General features: G+C 44.0%; 1 protein-coding gene across 4 annotated transcripts in view; it reads right to left on the bottom strand.

Annotated features, from left to right (window-relative positions):
• LOC115097274 (septin-4-like) overlaps positions 1-20,313 on the bottom strand; it is a 128,351-nt gene that overhangs the window by 28,473 nt on the left and 79,565 nt on the right. For all 4 annotated transcript variants that reach the window (XM_029612944.1, XM_029612945.1, XM_029612943.1 and 1 more), the window contains one exon: positions 9,515-9,649. In XM_029612944.1, the coding sequence (XP_029468804.1) occupies positions 9,515-9,649 (135 nt within the window). The remainder of the gene's footprint in view (positions 1-9,514; positions 9,650-20,313) is intronic.

Raw genomic sequence — 20,313 nt, 5'->3', positions numbered from 1 at the left:
CAATTGTTAAGAGTTACTATTTAAATTTTGTAAACCATTATGATGGATTTACCAAACGACGGTATATAAAACTCAACAAATCTATATAAATAAATAAATAAAACAAAAATCAATGTATTCTTTCTTGAATCCTCTTTGCAGAAAGCTACAAATCATCATAATTACAATAAAATAGCACTAATCATCAGAACAGGTGCAGAGCCGAGCTAGGACAATTTCCATTACAACCAACATGAAAAAAAATATTCAAAGTTTGGTGTCACCTCAGCAAAAAATATCCCTCCACTGCTAAACATTTTGTGAAGTAACACAAACTCCTGCAAAGAAAGAGACATCTAGAACGTAGCCGTACCATACAGTCACAGCACTGACTCTCAGGACTCAAATAACTGCAACCTTATGAAGATGCAGCAATGCAAATACAACACCAGGCCCTAGAACATTAATACATCACCTACGGGAATAACAGAACAAGCTGTACTACTACTACAGAGAAACTACACACTAGCAGAAATACTGCACTTCAGTCACACAAGCAGGCAAAAGAGAAACCGACCCTTACCTAATATACGGGTCGATACTCTAAGGCCGCGGTAGAAACAGTGCGGCAGTGTCAGGCGCACCCTCGTTCCCCGCACGCACAGTTCTCTTCACCTACTGCTCTATACTCTCTTCTAATTGCATGCAAATGCATGCCGCGGCTGCGAAGCCTTAGGCAAGCGTTAGGCCTGCGCAACCCATTTTACTGTATAGAGCTCCTATACAGTATCCTGGGTTCGCGGACCTAACGCTTCATGGCCGCGCTGGTATCTGTCATTTCAAATGTCATTTGAAATGACAGGTACCAGGAAGTGGACAGTTATGTTCCTTGATGCTCGGCAAACTATCCCCCAGCCCCCGCTCACCTGCCCTGGCCCCGTCCGGTCTCTGGTGCAGCCCCAATCCTGTCTCCTCCTCCCGAAGCAAAAAAAAAAACCAAAACTGAAAAAGTAGCAAGGCTCGGGCCTGCTACGGTAGTCCCTTCTCCCTTCTCCTCTCCTCCCGATTTCGGCGCTCAAGGCAGCCGGGTGGGCGTGCATTCATCCAGGCAGAGGGAGCCGGCGGCGAAAGCGGCCTCCGGCTCCCTCTGCCTGGATGAATGCACGGCCCCTGCCGGCAGCGAATGAATGCCCGTGCTATTTCGGCGCTCAAGGCATGAGCGCCGAAATCGCACGGGCATTCATTCGCTGCCGGCAGGGGCCGTGCATTCATCCAGCGGCCCCCGCCGGCAGCAAATGAATTTCTAGTATTGAGGGAACAAGTTACACAGCGGGGAGCTAAGTTTATCTTACGTTTCCCTTGTAGATGTATTGTTCTCTATCAAAACAATAGATATATTTTTTATCAGGTTGACCAGCTACGAGCTTTCCTGGACTCCTAGTCCTATAGTATCTCCTACTATAATATGGGGGATTAAGAAAGATATGGATCAGACACATTATCTTTGAGATTTTTCTTTGGTATAGCCTGCTCAAATTTCTGTCCACCAGTTTCTGCAATTACTAGTGAATTATTTTTTCTAGAATGCACAGAATGTAAACTATGTTTTTGTTTAAATTTAAATGTAAGTTTCTATACACAAGTTAAGTATACAAAACTGTGTATTTCTTTTGTAAAATGGAAAGATTAATAAAAATTATATATAAAAAAAAAAAAAAAATTAAAAACTAAAGCTTGGATTTTAAAAGGGCTCCGCACGTAAATTTCGGGGTGTATGCGTGTAGCCGGGCCTTGCGCACGCCGTGCGTACTTTACAAAGGGCCCAGCCACACGCATAAACCTCGATAGGCGCAGAAGTGCTCGCCGAGGGAAAAGGGGTGGCCCAGGGGCATGGTCTGGGCAGGGAGGGGCAGAACGGGTGGTGTTCATTAGCTGCTGTCCTGGGGAAGCGTGCGTCGGCAGCCAGCCAGCACGCGCAGATTACTTCTGCTCCGGAGGAGCAGTAAGTATTAAAATAAAAAAAATTTGCAATAGGGTAGATTTAGGGGGCGGGGAGGAGAATGGAAAAGGGAGGAAGGATAGAGTTAGGGATAGGAAAGTTCCCTCCCAGTTCGCTCCTTAATTGGAGCGGACTGGGAGGGAACTCAGAGAGGCCCGATTGTGTCACTGCGCTTTGCTTTGTAAAATCCGCCCCCCCCATGCGAGTCATGGGCCACCCGCACATGTGCACGCGGATTTTAAAATCCAGCGCATATGTGCGTGCGGCCATTGGATTTTATAACATGTGTGCGCCGGCATACGCACGTTAAAAAAATCGGCGTATCCATGTGTGCTCGCCTGGAACCGCGCACACTCCTTTTAAAATCGACCCATTAATTAATGATCCATCATTCACCATTTCAAATAACTACGGATTTCCAAAGAATTCTTGCCTTTGTTAAATAAAACCAATAGATTAAAAACACAATTCTCCACCTGCTTACCAATAAAAGAACATGAACAAAAAAAGGAGCAAGCAAAATGGAACACATCTGACACAGTATCTAAACTTGTAATTAACCAAATTATTACAATAATTAAGCCTGCTATCTGCCCACTGGACCCAATCCCTGCAAGTTCCCTGAAAACAGTACACAGCGAGGTCACTCCAACAATCATGACCATGATCAACCATTCACTATCAGAAGGAGTAGTCCCCACGGGGGCAGAACAAGCTGGGATTAAACCAATCCTGAAAAATAAAACTGGTAGAACTGATGATTGGGATGACTACCGATCAATATCCAACCTGCCATTCATCGCTAAAGTACTAGAAAAAGCAGTGTTATTCCAATTAGAAAGCCACCTAGAAGACAATAATATTCTATACCCAAACCAATTCGGATTCAGAAAATATCGCTCAACAGAAACCCTACTCATTTCCTTAACCGACCCTGTACTACAGGGGTTTGACAACGATGAATCCTATATTCTGGTACCAAAAGCAGCCTTCGACACCATAGACCATAACCTGTTTTGCCATCAGTTGAGAAAAATTGGATTAGACAAAAATGTTATCAAATGGTTCTCTTCCTTCCTGACAGAGAGGGTCATTTCAGGTCAAACTGGGCAGTCATATATTATCTGACACCTTCCCAATCGATACAGGTGTCCCCCACTCTCGGCTACTCTTTTCAACATTTACATGCTGCTTCTATGTACACTGCTAGCGGAGCTAGGAACCAACTTCTTCCTATATGCAGACGATATACAATTCTACGTCCCATTCGACAAATCAACTGAAAAAACTGCATCAACTCTGTCAACATACATGAAGGCAACACAACTAAAACTAACACTAAACACTAAATAAACTGAAATTGTGTGGTGAAGGAGAAACGTCTCGATAATTAAACCACCAACCCTAGACCTGGGAGATTTTAACATTACACCCTCAGAGCAAGCACGGGATCTAGGGATACAGATCGATGAGAACTTCCAATGAAAAAGCACATAAGCAAATTAATCAAAAGTGGATACATCAAACTGAGAATATTACACCGGCTGAAACCATTACTAACAATACAGGACTTTTGCACTGTTTTACAAACACCAATATTTTCAAACTTAGATTACTGAAATTCCCTATTACTAGGCCTACCTTCTGGACTATTAAAACCACTACAGTTACTACAAAATGCCTCAGCTAGACTCTTACTAGAGATAAGGAAATCACCCCCTCGCTGACAGCACTGCACTGGCTTCCTGTACAATCCAGAATACACTATAAAGTATTAACCCTAATTTTTAATATCATCAAAAACATTAACCTGTGCTTAATAGGAGTAGCATTGCAACCATACACACCGCAGAGAGCCCAAAGAGCACAAAACAAAAAACTTCTAAATGTACCTACAGTATGGAGTACACATCTTACACAAATAAGAGACCAAATGTTTTCCATAGCAGGCTCCAAGCTGTGGAACTCTCTACCAGAATCATTATGCCAGATAACAGAAAGAAAGAGTTTGAAACGTGAAAAACATGGCTTTTTAGAAATGCATACGACCTAACGTAAAATACCAATATGCAGATAACTTCACTGTCAAAACCATAGATAGATAATGTTAGAAGAATGAGCAATAAGACTAGAACGATGTAATGTGGAACTTGATAACTTACTGATTAATAGAGAAATATAATTTATGGATTACTAACCATGATCCCAGCCCCCATAGCTAACTTGTACATGAAACTGATATACTAACCTAGAAATGTGTTTGCAAGAATATGAATGCTGTCCAAGAATATGAATGTTGATTTTGTAAACCGTTGTGATCTTCTTTTGGAACAACGGCATATAAAACATCTAAATAAATAAATATTGAAGAAAGAGCAAAATACAAAAATATAAGAAATATACATTTGCAAAGATGGCATATTCCAAATGTTAAAATCTCAAAATAATTTTTTTCCACCTTTGTTGTCTGATCTTTGTATTGTTCCAATCAGTTGGTCCCAGTCTCTTTTTCCCCATTGGCCATTTCCTAATTCCTTTTTAGGGTCTTTCTTCTCGTTCTGTTTCTTCTCCTATCTTCTTCCCTTCCTCCCTCACACACACACACACACACACACACAGGTTCATGCTTTCTCCCACAGACTCCCTCACACACACAAGCTCTCACTCTCACATTCTCTACATACACATACACACAAGCTCTCAGTCTAATATGCTCTACAATAGTGGTTCTCAACCTTTTTCCCCATCATAACATGCCTGACAGACCACGCTCACATCTATGACACACTGCTCACTACAATTTTCGGCGGAAATAAAAAATAAAGACCTAGTATTATTTTTATTAAGAATGACACAAGGGAAAGATACATATACTGTCTGAACAGAAATTGCATAAATAGTAAACCAGAACAGCACCAGTTTCCAGCACTCAAACAGTAACCACCTTACAAGGCAAACCTGAAAAATTACACCAGGCCTTAAAACTCCAATACTCCTCCTATTAGGAAAATGGAACAAGCCAGGCTGCTATAGAGCCTTACACAGAAACTACATGCCAGCAGAATACCTCACCTCACTCACACGTGCAGACCCTCACCTAACAAAGAATAAAGAGACCATAAAGCATAACTAGAAACATGCAGACAAAAACTGAACTGGAAACCACAACAAGCCAGAGTCTCTGTATGCAGTGGAACAAACAAAAAGAGAAACATCACCAGTCCTCATAAAACAGATCAAGAAATATAAAATCAATATTTTAGCCAGTAATTCTCATATTTTTATATTTTGATGCTTTCTTTTATTTATTTTTATGTTAATGGGTATGTTTTAATGTGATTATTTATTCTTCTAATTCCTAACATTTATTTTATGATTTGATTCATTTATATAATTTTAAGAGTGCTTTACACTTATATTTACTTGTTTGATTGATTTCAATTTTTATTGTATTTTTTGATTTTTAGTTACAAAACATTGTAAACTGATGTGAAGGTAAATACCAACATCGGTATAGAAAATTAAGTAAATAAATAAATAAATAGTAGTAAAACCATAATAATAAAAAGAATAGATTTTTTCAAAGTAGCTGATGAATGGAATATCCAATAATTAAAAACTCATATCAAAAATTTCTAGATACCAATAAAATATTTCAAAATAGCAGGCACAAAGACCCAGTAATGAAAAATAATAAGGATACAAAAATGTTTTGCTCTGCATACCTGGGAACGTTTGATATCCAGGTGCCCTGAGATTGTTCTGAATTAGCAGGAGGAGGGGTGGTTTGCTTGGAACTTTCTCCTCTCTCTCAGTCACATATAAGCTCTCTCTCTCTCTCACACTGACTCTCAGTCACACACATATACACATGCTTTTTCTCTCTCACTTATATAAGCTCTTAATCATACATTTACACACATGCTGTCTGTCTTTTCACACTTACACACACACAGACTTTCAATCACACACTTCTATACATGCTGTCTCTCTCAACACATAGACTCTCATTTACATTCACACATGCTTTCTCTCTTTCTCTCACTTCCACACAGGCTCTCTCTCACTTATACACACAGGCTCTTAATCATACATACACATGATCTCTCTCACATATACAGGTCCTCAATCATACACTTACATTCTCACACACAAAGGATCTCAATCATACGCACATACTCTCTTTCACACAAAGAGTTTTTCAGTCACACACTTACACACACAGGCTCTTAACCACCCACTTACATACATGCTGTCTCTCTCTCTCTCTCATACACACACACACACACACACACTACACGCTTGCTCATTCACTCACTCTCTCTCCCCCCACCAAACCAGCGGCGGCAGCAGCCTCCTCCACTTACAGCCCTCGTGGGCTGGAGAAAGGAGTCCCATCAGCTGCAGAGGCTGACATTGCTCCTCTTTTTCTCCGCGCCTCACTGCTCATTCTTCAGGCCGCGCTTCTCTTCTCTTCTTAAGGATGATGCTGCCCACATTAGCATGGTCTCTTCTTCCTGTGCACGCAGCTGCTGCACACCACTTCCTCTTCCGAGCCATGGGGAGGCGGGAAGAAGAGACCATGTTGGTGCCGCTGACTCCAGCTCTCCTGCTGCGTTCCAACCGGGCTATCAGCATTTTAAGCCCGGGCGGAGAAGAGTTCCTATTTCGCTGTCCCCAGTCCCCCAGTGGGGGATTGGGAAGTGTGGTGACACACCTGCGTGTGCTTGGTGACACACTGGTGTGTCGTGACACACTGGTTGAGAATCTTTGCTCTATGACACACAAACACACAAGCTCTCACATATTCTACCACAAACACAAGCTCTCACATTATCTACATACACCCACAAGCTCTCACTCTAATATGCTCTACTATATACACACACACACACACACACACAAGCTCTCACTCTCACATGCTCTACTATATACACACAAGCTCTCACTCTCACATGCTCTACTATATACAAACAAGCTCTCACTCTAATATGCTCTACTATATACACACAAGCTCTCACTCTCACATGCTCTACTATATACAAACAAGCTCTCACTCTAATATGTTCTACTATATACACACAAGCTCTCACTCTCACATTCTCTACATACACACATACAACCTCTTACTCTGACATGTGCTACTGTACACACACACACACACACACACCTCACAAGCTCTCACTGTAACATGCTCTACCATACACACACATACACAAACTCTCACATGCTCTACCACAAACACAAGCTCTCATTCTCTCACCCTCTCCCCCCCCCCGGCTCCCATTCTCACATGCACGTATGCGGTTCTCATTCTTATACATACACAGAAGTACACCCAGGCTCCCATTCTCACCCAAGACACCAAGCAGAGTATCCTTGCAAGCTGCCACAGAAGAGTGCCGAGTTATTTCTACTTCACAGTAAGCGTTCAGCCTGAAGAGTGTGTGTGTGGAGGGGTGCAGTCCAGGGTTTGATCGGAGAAACCCAAGAGTATTCTGGGTCGTACAGTCAGGAGTAAGGAGTCGCAGAGGAAGCAAGTCTCTTGTCTCTGAACTTAGGGTAAAGGGAAAATCTGCCTTCTACCCTATTTCTTCAAAGATATATAGTGAGGATAAAGGGCCACACAGACAGTTCCCCGTAGGAGTCCTTCTGATGCTTTACTTTCAGCAGCTGATCACGGGAAAGCATCAGTGGAGTGGAGAGTATTCCCCGGTCTGAAGGAATAAACCTCTCACCCTGGGCGTGTCTCTCTCTCTAGGGGGGAAGAGGACACTGATCTGAGCTCTGCATCTCTGGAGGAGCAGCGAGAAGTGAGCGTCGGGTGGCGCCTGTCCAGAGGCAACCAGCGGTGTGGAAAGAAGAAAGGGAGAGAGGTGCCCATGCAGGAGGAGAGGTTCAAGCACCGGAGAGTCAGGCGCCAAATAGGTGCCAGGGAGGCAGGAAGCCCACCATCTCTCCAAAGGAGCCTGAACCCCAAGATAAGGCGGGAGGAGCTCCCAGGACGCTGCAAACAGCTTGTGGATTGCAAATGCTGAAAAGACTGGGCCACTTGCAACATTTTTGATTTTGAACTGTTTCAGACAAGACTTTTAGTTTTGGAACGCCCTGACCTGTTTCGCAATAGGCAGGAGAGACAGTAAATATATTATTAAATAAAGAAAGAGACAAAGTGTCTCCTTGGTAGTTCACCATCAGAAGAACACCATCCTCTCCACACCTCCCCTCTCCCCCGTTACAGGATCCATGCCAGAGCGTTCAGAACTGAGTCACGATTAAGCCTTGGCGTTGGGTGTGCCTCCCCGGCTAAATGTTGTACCAGGGGGGGGAGGGGTACTACAGTCGCAACGTTTCAACACATTTTAAAATAAATGCACCAGTTACTTCCCATTGGGGCGGATTTTAAGAGCCCTGCTCGCCTAAATCCGCCCAAAACCGGGCGGATTTAGGCGAGCAGGGCCCTGCGCGCCGGGAAGCCTATTTTACATAGGCCTACCGGCACGCGCAGAGCCCCGGGACTCGCGTAAGTCCCGGGGTTCTCCGAGGGGGGCGTGTCGGGGGCGGTCCCGGTCGTCGCGGCGTTTTCGGGGCGTGTCGGCAGCGTTTTGGGGGCGGGTACGGGGGCGTGGCTACGGCCCGGGGCGGTCCGGGGGCGTGGCCGCGCCCTCCGTACCCGCCCCCAGGTCGCGGCCCGGCGCGCAGGAGGCCCGCTGGCGCGCGGGGATTTACGCCTCCCTCTGGGAGGCGTAAATCCCCCAACAAAGGTAAGGGGGGGGTATAGACAGGGCCGGGGAAGGGAGGGGAAGGTGAGGGGAGGGTGTTAGAGGATTCCCTCCGAGGCCGCTCCGATTTCGGAGCGGCCTCGGAGGGAACGGGGGTAGGCTGCGCGGCTCGGCGCGCGCCGGCTATACAAAATCCATAGCCTTGCGCGCGCCGATCCAGGTTTTTTAGTAGATACGCGCGGCTCCGCGCGTATCTACTAAAATCCAGCGTACTTTTGTTTGCGCCTGGAGCGCAAACAAAAGTAGGCTATTCGCGCTCCTTTTAAAATCCGCCCCAGAATGCGTTAAGTGGCCTGGGAGTATACTATTCTTTCTCTGAAGGAGGAAGAGGAGGAGGGTGGTGACTCCTCCATCACTCTCCCCCCCCCCCATCCCGGCTCCTTGACTGGAGCTCCAAGGGGGAATTCCCCCTCCACCAGCTATTCAGCAGGTGCTCTGAGGGGGTACCTCCTCTTGCCCCCCCCCCCCCCCCGAGTAGATGAGAGTCAATACCATGGTCCCTGCTCTAGCTGGATGAACGTATTCTGTGGAACACGGGGTTGTGCTAGAAATTTCCATGTAGTGACTGATGTACTAGCTCTGCAAACTGGAGCCTTAAGGCATGCCGACACTTTTCCACTATCCTGTGTGCCACGAAACGTTGAGTGAAATTCAGTTCATCCCGTCATGTGTAAAACCCAGAAGTTCTCAAGTAAGTTTATTGCATGGAGCCAGTTGCTAACCCCCGTGCGGGTGAGACATTATCCCTGCGTACCCATGTCCAAAGGGAGAGATGAAGTAGAGGCAGCAGTGCACCCGGTTATCCAGAATATTCTTTCGGTTCAGTCCGCTCTCGTCTCGGAAGTACTGTTCAAACTGCTGATCCACATAGTCTGCAATGGGTTTCCAACTGAGGGAGAAAAAAATAATCTATGAGGTGACCTATAGAAAAAATCCTTACACATCTAAAATATGCCTCTCTCTATTCCCCTGTGCATTCCCCTTTATGCCATCCCCCTGCATCATCTCTTATTGGCTGGAATAGAGATCTCCCTATCCCTCTGTTTCCCCTTTTCTCATTCCCTACAGCACCTTCTGCTGACTGGGACAGAGATCTCACTGTCCCCTCTATATCATCCATTTCTGATTCCCTGCAGCACCTCCTACTGGTTATGACTGAATTTTTTTCTCCTACATATATATCCCACACTTCACATTCCCTGCAGTGCCCTCTGCTGGCTGTCCCCAGCGTGTCTTTTTGCACCAATAGAAATATCTCTTTCTTTGACATGGAATAATAGAACAGATGTACAGAGTGGACCAAAAAGCATTGATACATAGCAACACAGTAAGTGAGGTCTGTCATGTGTTAGAGGTGAGCAATAGGAAGGCACTAACAGGGCGATGCAATATTGGCGCACGTTAAATGGGTGCTCATGATTGAGCGCCAACTCTCAATGTGTGCCGACCCAACTCTCCTGGGCGCCTGATTTAATATTTAAATGGGCTGCCACAGTAAAAAGAAGGCACTAGGGAAAACTGTGTGTCCCCAGCACCTCCTCGGCATCGGGCGTCCAGGAGAGGTAGCTGTCAGCAGATTAGGAAAATAGATGCTCAATTTTACGAGCTTCCATTTTCCTAGCCTGTGCACAGCCATGGGTTAGGAATATGGACGGTCATTAATTGAGCATCCTGACCTCATCGCCAGCGACTTTTTTTTTTTTTTTGCAGGGTCTCCTTTTTTCTGTTCCTCTGACTTAATATTGCCACGATATTAAGTCGGAGGAAGTACAGAAAAGCAGTGTTTTCTGCTTTTGTGTATACTGCACTTCTCTGATCTCAGAAGGTGCTTCTGTTCTGTTAGTTGTTCTGAAGATAGATGGGTTTCTTCCAAGGAGAGATTTAGGGGCCAACGTATTAACCCATGTGATTTCCTGCATGTTAGTGGTCCATTTCCAAATAAGCTCTATAGCAAATATCTGCGAGACATTTTGCTACCAGGCTCAGCTAAAAAAGATAACTCAATGAGGTGTAGCTTTTTGTTTTGTTTATTTTTTGTGAAAACTGGCCTGTGAAGATATCTTTGTGCACTGTTTGGGTTTTTTTTGCTGAATTCTGCATTAATGAGCTGCTTTGCCTGATAGTACATTGTAGCAGATCATTAATAGCAGAATTTTAGTACACGTTAGCATGTAAGGGGCAACATTTTTCACAAATGAGCCCTACACATGTTAAAACGTGCAAAAGACTGAAACTGGCATTTCTTGTGTTTCAGGCCGTTTTGTGCATTTTGCAGATCAGTACACAGCTCTCTTTCAGGCCAATGCAATGTTATGCGCTGAGACTAATACACAGGTTAACGAGCGGTTGGACACACATTTTGGAAGTTCATCCATAACCCCGGATACAAGAAGGAGATCAGTCCATCCAAAACTCGCACATAGCTAATAGCGCTCATCACATGTAAATGCCATGCAGATAAGGCTATTAGCTATTTCCACGTGATGCAAAAATTCCCCAGGCTCCCAAGGTGCACTTTTTGGCCCATCAATTTTTACACCTGCCCAGAGCAAGCGTAAAGTCTTGCCACGTGTCAAGGGCTCAACCTAAAAACACTTTTCTGTGGTTCCTCCTACTTTGTATCATCGCAGTACTAACCAGGAGGAAGTGCAGAAAGCAGCACCATGCAAAAAAAAAAAAGGCCTTGACTTAAAAAGAACATTTCGGGGCGCATATCTACAATATATATGCTCAGGGCCGTGTATATTGTGCGTGCGTATTGTGCTAGTAAATTAGCTACTGCGGAATAAAATGGACATTCATAAACGTAGCGTCGGTCTTGGTAACCTGCACACAGGGCACTTATTTAATATTAATTTATTCACCGCTTCACTTACTGCCGGATTGGTCCATTCACTGTCATATGTCAGTGAAAGGCCCAATCCCTTTTCAGAAAGCTGTCCTGAAAGGGGATTGGTCCTTTCACTGATACTTGTCAGTGTGGGGTGGGGGGGGTGGGAAGGGACTCTGGCCAGGCTGTTGTGGGCACAGCCACTTCTCCTGGGCTCCCAATGCAGAGAGCTAGGGATGCACAAATTATCCATTGTGCGTCCCTTTTAGTGCAACAACTCATTTCCATATTGCATCGAGTGCCCAGGAGAGGTAGATGTGCGCACGTTCAAAAGAACGTGCATCTATTTTGGACGCACTTTTTTTTACGTGCGGGATATTACATCGGCCTGTTTGTCTGATAAGCCTCTCCTTGTAAGGCAGCCCTCCCCCTCCCAACTCCAGTCCTTTCTTTTATTTAATTGTTCGTCACTGAACGTTTTCTAGTCTCCTGATATCCTTCCTCAAAGTATGGGCCCCCACAGAAAGAAAAGATCATTTTCTTAACTAAACCTGCACTCCTCCTTCATTAGTGGCTGCTGCCTGGCTTGGAATCCTTAGACCTGGCTTGCTGGCCATCACAGAGTGCCTAAGACCTAGACCAGCCAGGCGACTCAGTGGTGACTGGGGTGCACTGCCATGCAGAGGACCTGTTTGATTCCCAAGCCAGGATTCTGCTTCCTGGACCTTCTGGGGGGGGGGGGGGGGCATCTACTGTGTACAATTCTGTTCGCCGCATCTTAAAAAAGATATAGTTGTGATGGAGAAAGAACAGGGAAGGGCAATCAAAATGATAAAGGGGATGGAACAGCTCCCCTATGAGGAAAGGCTGAAGAGGTTAGGGCTGTTCAGCTTGGAGAAGAGACAGCTGAGGCGGGTTATGATAGAGGTCGACAAAATCCTGAAAGGACTTGAATGGGTAAATGTGAATCGGTTATTTATTCTTTCAGATAATAGAAGGACTAGGAAGCACTCAATGAAAGTAGCAAGTAGCACATTTAAAACTAATCGAAGAAAGTTCTTTTTCACTCAATGCACAATAAAGCTCTGGAATTTGTTTCCTGAGGATGTGGTTAGTGCAGTTAGTGTAGCTGGGTTCAAAAAAGGTTTGGATAAGTTCCTGGATGAGAAGTCCATACACTGCTTTTAATCAATAGGGAATAACTGCTGCTTGTTGCTGGCATTAGTAGCATGGGATCTATTTAATGTTTGGGTACTTGCCAAGTGCTTGTGACTTGGATTGGCCACTGTTAGAGACAGGATATTGGCTTGATGGACCCTCGAGCTGATCCAGTTTGGCATATCTTATGTTCTTTTGTAGGAAACTGTGGGGCCAAAAATGTTTAAAAGTCTCAAGTTCAGTTGCTGGGTGGTAATAAAGCCCTGATCCATTCTTCTGAACAATGACATCACCTGTCTAGAGCCTTTGGTAGAAGACTGGATCCAGAACAGTTCTATAATTGGTATCATCAGTAAAAGTGGCTATACTGTTATTCATCCTCTCTTCTACATCATTTATGAATGGCCTAAACAGGAACAGATTTAACCCACTGGTCCTTTCTCTAACCTCGCTATTTTCTAGTGTAAATGACATGAAATTCAATGCTCTGGAGCCCAAGGGATACACATCTCAGTGTTTTTTCCCCAAAAGATAAACCTACATCTATGCAAAGAGAAGGCAATAATTAAACTGCTTGCACAGCTACTTTTTACCTGTGAGATTTGCACTAATGAAGCCATACAATGTGCGCAGTTTTGCTTTAATTATTGCTGTGGGGAAAGGTACCTGCAGAGATTTGCACAGGCTTTTTCTGCAGGTACTTTTTCCAGAAAAAAAAAGCATGCATATCTTTATAAAATAAAGGCCTTCAATCGTTAGAAGCGCTACAGCCATAGGGCTCCAGTTCTAGCCGCATGGTATCAAACTCCACATTCCAGGGCTGTATTAAGTTTGTCAACTGGGATAAAGATATTGGCAAGGAAGTCTACTAGGAATTCTACAATGATGTATATGGGATTCATCAAATTTGTGAGAGCTTTAGAAGGCAATTTTCAAATTGCAATTTTTATCCATTAACTTTTCAAAAAGAAAGTATGCATGCATAGCTGTGGCCACATATATTTGCACAAGCTTTTTGTGAGAAAATAACATGTGGGGAGGACAATTTTGAAACTGCCCATAGGCAGTCCCATGAGTACTTTGTACATGTAAGGCTGCAAGCTCATTTTCAAAGGGAAACTCTCATAGAGTTTTCCTAAGAAAATGCACCGGCTGTACACGACACAGGTACATTTGTTCCCACGCACTTTGTACCTGCACGGAAGCAGGCACAAAGCACCTGCCACGAAATTATGCAAAGAGATTTTAAAATGAAAGCAGAAGAGAGGTGCTGGAACAGCCAGAAGAATTGGAAGAGGTAAAAAAAAAAAATGAGATACCAGTGCATGAAAAGGGGGCAACATAGGAGGATGAGAGCAATGTAAATCAGGCCAGGAAGCAGAATCAAAAGGAAAGGCAAGTGAGACATTAGGAAAGGGAAGAGCTGGTGGCTGAGTTCCTGGAATATGTGGCTATGGATAGGTGTGGAGAAAGACTTACCTAAGTTAAACCTGAAACCCAAAGTAAAAAAGCATGACAAGTAAGATCTACAATGCAATCGACTGCACAAAGGGACCATCTAGCGATATCACAGGATAAATCAGATAACAACAGTGTGCAGCAAAACTCGTTCTGGAGAGAATCCTACCAATAAGGGCACAAGGCCAGAATAAAAGAAAAAAGTTAATCATTGTGTGCAGAGGGGTCACTGGTGGCAAGTCCCGATAAGAATCGCGTGCACCAAAAATAATGAGAACAATCTAAAACATCAATCTGAGCCATGCTGCACTAACAGAAGAAGACCTTAAATTCACATACTCCAATAACAAACTGAAAATAACAGCCTAATTACAACAGCTATGGATATATGAAATGAGGGGCATTTATTTATTTCGATTTTTATATTCTGCTTTTCGCACTTTTCGGCACTTCAGATCAAATAAAAAACATTTAAAGAGAACCCAAAGCAATTCTTCAGGGCATTGGGGAAAGGGCATTAGTGCAGTTAAAACACCACCAACAAAAGCAGAAACAGATAACTTCTGGAGAAATGTATATGAAGATCCCATTTAGCACAAGAGAGAAGCAGAATGGCTACTCAACTTACAAAAGAACAAGGGAAAGGCAAACATCAACATTAGGGAGTGGCCAGAAGTATCAACGAAAGGGCTGGAAATCCTGATGCCCATGAAGTGCCCAGCGTTTGTGGCTTAAACATTCAACATCTTTCCACCAAGACCTGGCAAGCTGCAAAAATCAATTGATCAGACAGAAGGAACTAACAACAAGAAGACTGTCCGCGAATAATGTCCTCAACAGCTACTGACCACTTGTTTACCTACAATTTCCAAGCTGATTACTGTAACAGACACTGACAGAACATCCGATCATGTAGACTCTAATAACATCATCACGACAGAACAAAAGGGCAAGACAAGACGATGCTGAATAAAGCCATCAGGGCCAGCTGCAAGAGAAACCGAAACCTCAGTACAGCAGGGAATGACGATTGCTTTGAAATGCAGAGCATGAAGCCTGGATTGATTGAGTGCATCACGTTCACTCTGAAAATGTGTCAGACTACCTGCCATCAGAGGTATGAAGATGGACAATTTGTCATCCCTAACATATGTATCCAATGAGGAATATTTCAGGGAGATTCCCGGTCACTACTTTTGTATGGAATACAAACAAGAGCTAGTGTATATCTGAATGTTTTATCAACAATCAGCAAATCAAAATTTTATTTATTTTTTCTTGTTTATTATTTTTTTAATTTCCAAATTTTAACTTCTTAATTTTTTATTTTTAGAGAGGAAAAGACCTCAGCACTGGTTGAAAACATAACAGATTGAATTCAATACCAGCCGTTGCAATCACGGGTCAAAACCCCCTCATTTTTATGAATTAAATATAGAAAATCCATGATTTTTCTCTCTAATATTTGTTCATCTCTCTCATATGTATCTTATATTGTTCAATAAAATTGTTTTCAAACTCTTCAACTCTATATCAACTGCAATAGCAATGTATATTGTTGCGTGTCCCGCTCGCGCCCGACCCGCTCCCGGGTCCGCTTACCCTTCCTACATGCCAGCCAGTCCTGGGTCGGCCTCCCTTGCATCTGCCGCCAGCTCCACTCAGCCACGGTGTTCAGCAGCGGTATTCCCTGATGCTTCACCTTCTGGCTCCAGCCAGGCCTCACGGCAGGGATTGGCGTCCTCCGTGGCGTCGGCCCCACCCCTAGGCATGCGTGCGTGGACTGACCAGCCAAGGACGGGTCCCAGTTCCGCGGCGCACTCAGCTCCGCGGCGCACCCAGGACGGGTCCCAGCTCCGCGGCGCACCCAGATTGATCTCTGTACAAAAGGAAGTGCCTCACGTCACTTCCTTGACTTGGCTATCGGGTCGATCACCTAGTGATAGCAAGTTTGCTGTCCTCCGTTCCAGCGTCTCCTGTGTCTCCAGTTCCAGTGTCTTGCTCCTGTGTCTCCTGTTCAGGTCTCTCTGTTCCAGCGTCTCCTGTGTCTCCAGTTCCAGCGTCTCCTGCTCCTTCATCTCTCCATCCCCGGTAGTACCCTTCGGACTGATCTCACAGTATTGACCTTTGCCTGTTCTTGACTACTCCTTGATTGTTGCTTGCCCTGACCTCTGTCTGGAACATCAACTACTCTCGACTGCCACCTGGAACTCGACCTCCTGCTTGACCTGACCTTTGCTACCGACCCTGCCTGGCTGACCATTTTGCATAAAGACTCTGGCCTTGATTCTCGCCATTCACTCAGACACTCTATTCTGGCCTCCTGCGACCTCTGGACTTCCTTATCTGAACACCAACCGTGCACCCTTGTTCATGGTGGGTACTCCCTTGAACTTTCTCTCTAGGAGACTCTGTGAGGCCCACCTAAGACCAGGCGGCCCGGGTAATCAAGGGCTCAACCTGAGGGATCCCTGGGTTGCTATTGGTGAAGCTCCAGCTAGCCTCTGTCTCCTCCTGTGCTCCGCCTCCTGGTGGCAGGCGCTCTCCGGGTCCGACTGGAGGGCCGTACCAATCCTGCACCAGGCCAAGGGTCCACTCCCAGCGCAACATATATCTTACGGGATCACTGCTGAGCTGTACATACTCATTGATGTGCTGACTTGAAGAACGCCCAATAAACTCTACTTTTCAAGCAAATCGTAAAGACGTTTTGCACTTATCTGAATGCCCAATATTCAATTCTCTTCTTGTGTAACAATTACTGTGATTCTGTCCTCTTAAAGAATTAACACGATTTGCTTGAAAAGTAGAGTTTATTGGGCGTTCAAGTCAGCACAACGATGAGTATGTACAGCTCAGCAGTGATCCCATAAGATATACAAACAAAAATGTAACAGGATACATTGTTGTTGCTGTTGATGAAGAGTTTGAAAAAGACTTTATTGAACAATATAAGAAAAATATGAGAGAGATGAAGAAATATGAGAAAGAAGAATCATGGATTTTCTATATTTAGTTAATAAAAGTGAGTTTTTCACCTGTGATTGCAACAACTGGTATTGAATTCAATCTGTTATGTTTTCAATCAGTGCTGAGTTCTTTTCCTCTCTAAAAATAAAAAATTAAGAAGTTAAAATCTGGAAATTAAAAAATTAAAAATATAATAAACAAGAAAAATTAAAAATTAAAATCAAATTTTGATTTGCTGATTGTTGATAAAACATTTAGATATACACTAGCTCTTGTTTGTATTGGATATTTAGAAACACCTTTTGTATGGCATTGAATCTACTGAGTGCTCTTATTAACTTCTTGGGCTACGGAGCAAATTTCAAAGGCATTTATGTGGATTAAGAAGTATTTTATAATAAAAAAAACAACAACCCATAAACATAAAAAAATATTCAGCTCATGCCTTTTCATTGGTAGCTCAAAGCAAGTTACATTCAGGTACCTTCCCTGTCCCCAGAGGGCTTACAATTTAACATTGTATCTGAGACAATGGAGAATGAAGTGATTTGCCCAAGGTCACAAGGAGCAGTAGCAGGATTTGAATGCTGGCTTCCCTGCTTTGCAGCCTGCCGCTCTAACCACCAGACTATTTCTCCACTCCATTTTAGCTGCTTAACTGGCGCCTCTGAAAAGTGCCCGTCCTGTATGCACGTACATTTATGTGCATACAGAGAGAGGCAATCCGGGGACGGAGTTACGGTGGATCACGGAGGGGGTCGGAATTTACACAAATATTTCAAGTTTCAAAAAGTATGCGCATAAATTCTGCTGGAAAGGTACCCACACAAATAGCAGGTGCTGGTTTGGTAGGGCACTTTTTCCCATTCAATTTTCAAAGGAAACTTTTTCACTTTGAAAAGTGGTGCAAAATCTGTGAAAAACAAGTACCCACAGACTTTTACTCTTCCTGCACATTTGTAAATTTGCTCTTAACCTTAATCCTAGAAAGACTAATGATCCACAGATAACACTGCACCTACTATTTGTAGATGATTTGAAGCTTTACAGCTCCTGTGATCATTACCATTACCGGTGCGCGTAACCTACACCTGCCTGGAGGCAGGCGCAACTTAGCAGATAACAGTAAGGGGGGAGGGTTATAAAATCGGGAGTAGATTTGTGTGCACCGGGTTGCACGCACAAATCTACGCCCTCGCGTAGGTTTAAAAATTTGGCCCAAAATGTGCTGAAATAGAGTACAAAAGTAAACAGTCACAACTGGTCTCCATCCTTAAATTTGGACACGTGTTCTGACAAACAGAAGGAATAAATGAGAATTCACCAGCACACATGGAGAAAGAAGCAGTAGAAATTGCAAAAACAAGAGAAGACATGTTTTAAACACAAGTTCAAAACCTGACACAGGAATGAATATGGAGAAATCAACTTAAACCTAAAGACGAGAGATTGATAACTTCAGGACAGCAGACTACAGACAGGATGGCTCACAGCCAGCATAAAGCAAAACAAAACAAAACAAAGAAAACAGTAAAACGACAAATGCAGATTCTGTACTGATGTCAGAAGGCCTATATGCAGAGAGACACAGTAAAGGTGGCACGGTTCCTCCACTGGAAAGCGTATAAACGCTAGAACATCAATGTACCAGGACACTAAAATCACAACACTGCAGAGAATGAAGAAGCTGTGGGACACTCCCATTCGAGCCGACAAAAAACTCAGTGGAAGAAAAATAGACATACAGCTGCTGAAGAGAAAACACATGACTGGCACTGACAACAGGAGTGTCAGAACCAAGTGGATGTTCTCTACAATGTGTAGAGAAAGAGGGGGATCCTCAAGCACCAAGAGAAGCAGTCAGAGACCAAGAAAATATGGCAGAAAGATGCCAAAATAGTCTCAGTTGTATCGGGTGCCACCAGTGTATTAAAAAGAACTTGGCCAAAAGAAAGTACACGGGAGACCTGATAGTCAGATGCCGGAGAGCAGGATAAGTAGGACTTATCCGACCATCTAGCAGCCGCTAAATATATGATTTTGTTCGGTGGCTGCTAGATACCCGGATAAGTCACCTAGTCAGCTATCTGGCTAACTTGGGGGCAGGCAGTGGGCAGATCGAGGTACCGCTTCTTAGCTGGATAACTTATCTAGCTAAGTAGCAACTTGTATATGGATATTCAGCAGCATAGTTGAGCTACTAAATATTCTTGTAACTTAGCCGGGTAAATGTTATCCGGCTAAGTTACTTAGCTGTGTAGATTATGAATATCTACCCAAGGAAGTACTACTACTACTTCTACTTATCATAACTATAGCACTATACAACATATGCAGCGCTGTACAAACACACAGAAAAAAAGACAGTCCCTGCTCAATAGAGCTTACAATCTAATAAGACAAATGTACAGGACAAGAGACGTGGGGTATTTCATAAAGCAAGACAATGGTTAAAAAAGAAAAAGAAAGTTAGTTAATGAGGCTAAAAGCAGATAATCAGGCCTAAGATTTAAAAGCAGCTTCAAAAAGGTGGGTCTTTAGATGGGATTTAAACATAGCGAGAGCGGGAGCATGACGCTCCAGTTCAGGAAGACTATTCCAAGCACACGGCGCAGCCAGGTGGAAAGCACGGAGTCGGGAAGTGGCAGCAGACGAGAAGGGCACAGATAGGAGAGACTTATCCAATGAGCAGAGTGCACGAGGAGGGGTGTAGAGAGAGATAAGAGAGGAGAGATAGTGAGGTGCTGCAGAGTGAAGGAATTTGTAGGTGAGAAAGAGGAACTTGAACTGTATACGGGGAAGGACATTGAGCCAATGCAGTGACTTCAGAAGAGGAGTTATGTGAGCATAACGATTTCGGCGAAAGGTAAGTCACGCAGCTGAATTCAGGACAGATTGCAGTGGAGCAGGATGGCTTGCCGGGAGGCCTATGAGGAGTAGGTTGCAATAGCCTAAGCAGGAAGAGATGAGGGAGTGGATAAGTATTCTGGTAATGAGTTCAGGAAGGAAATTGGACTGAATAGACATTTCTGTCAATGGAGAGAGGTAAATAGTGCAGTGTCCTAGGGATCTGTACTGGGACTGGCGCTTTTTAATATATTTATAAATGATCTGAAACGAGAGTGATAAGTGAGGCG

This window comes from Rhinatrema bivittatum, chromosome 8 (assembly GCF_901001135.1).
Source record: "Rhinatrema bivittatum chromosome 8, aRhiBiv1.1, whole genome shotgun sequence".
Lineage (NCBI taxonomy): Eukaryota > Metazoa > Chordata > Amphibia > Gymnophiona > Rhinatrematidae > Rhinatrema > Rhinatrema bivittatum.
Note: the sequence above shows the minus strand (reverse complement) of the source record. Positions and strands in the feature narration are given on the sequence as shown.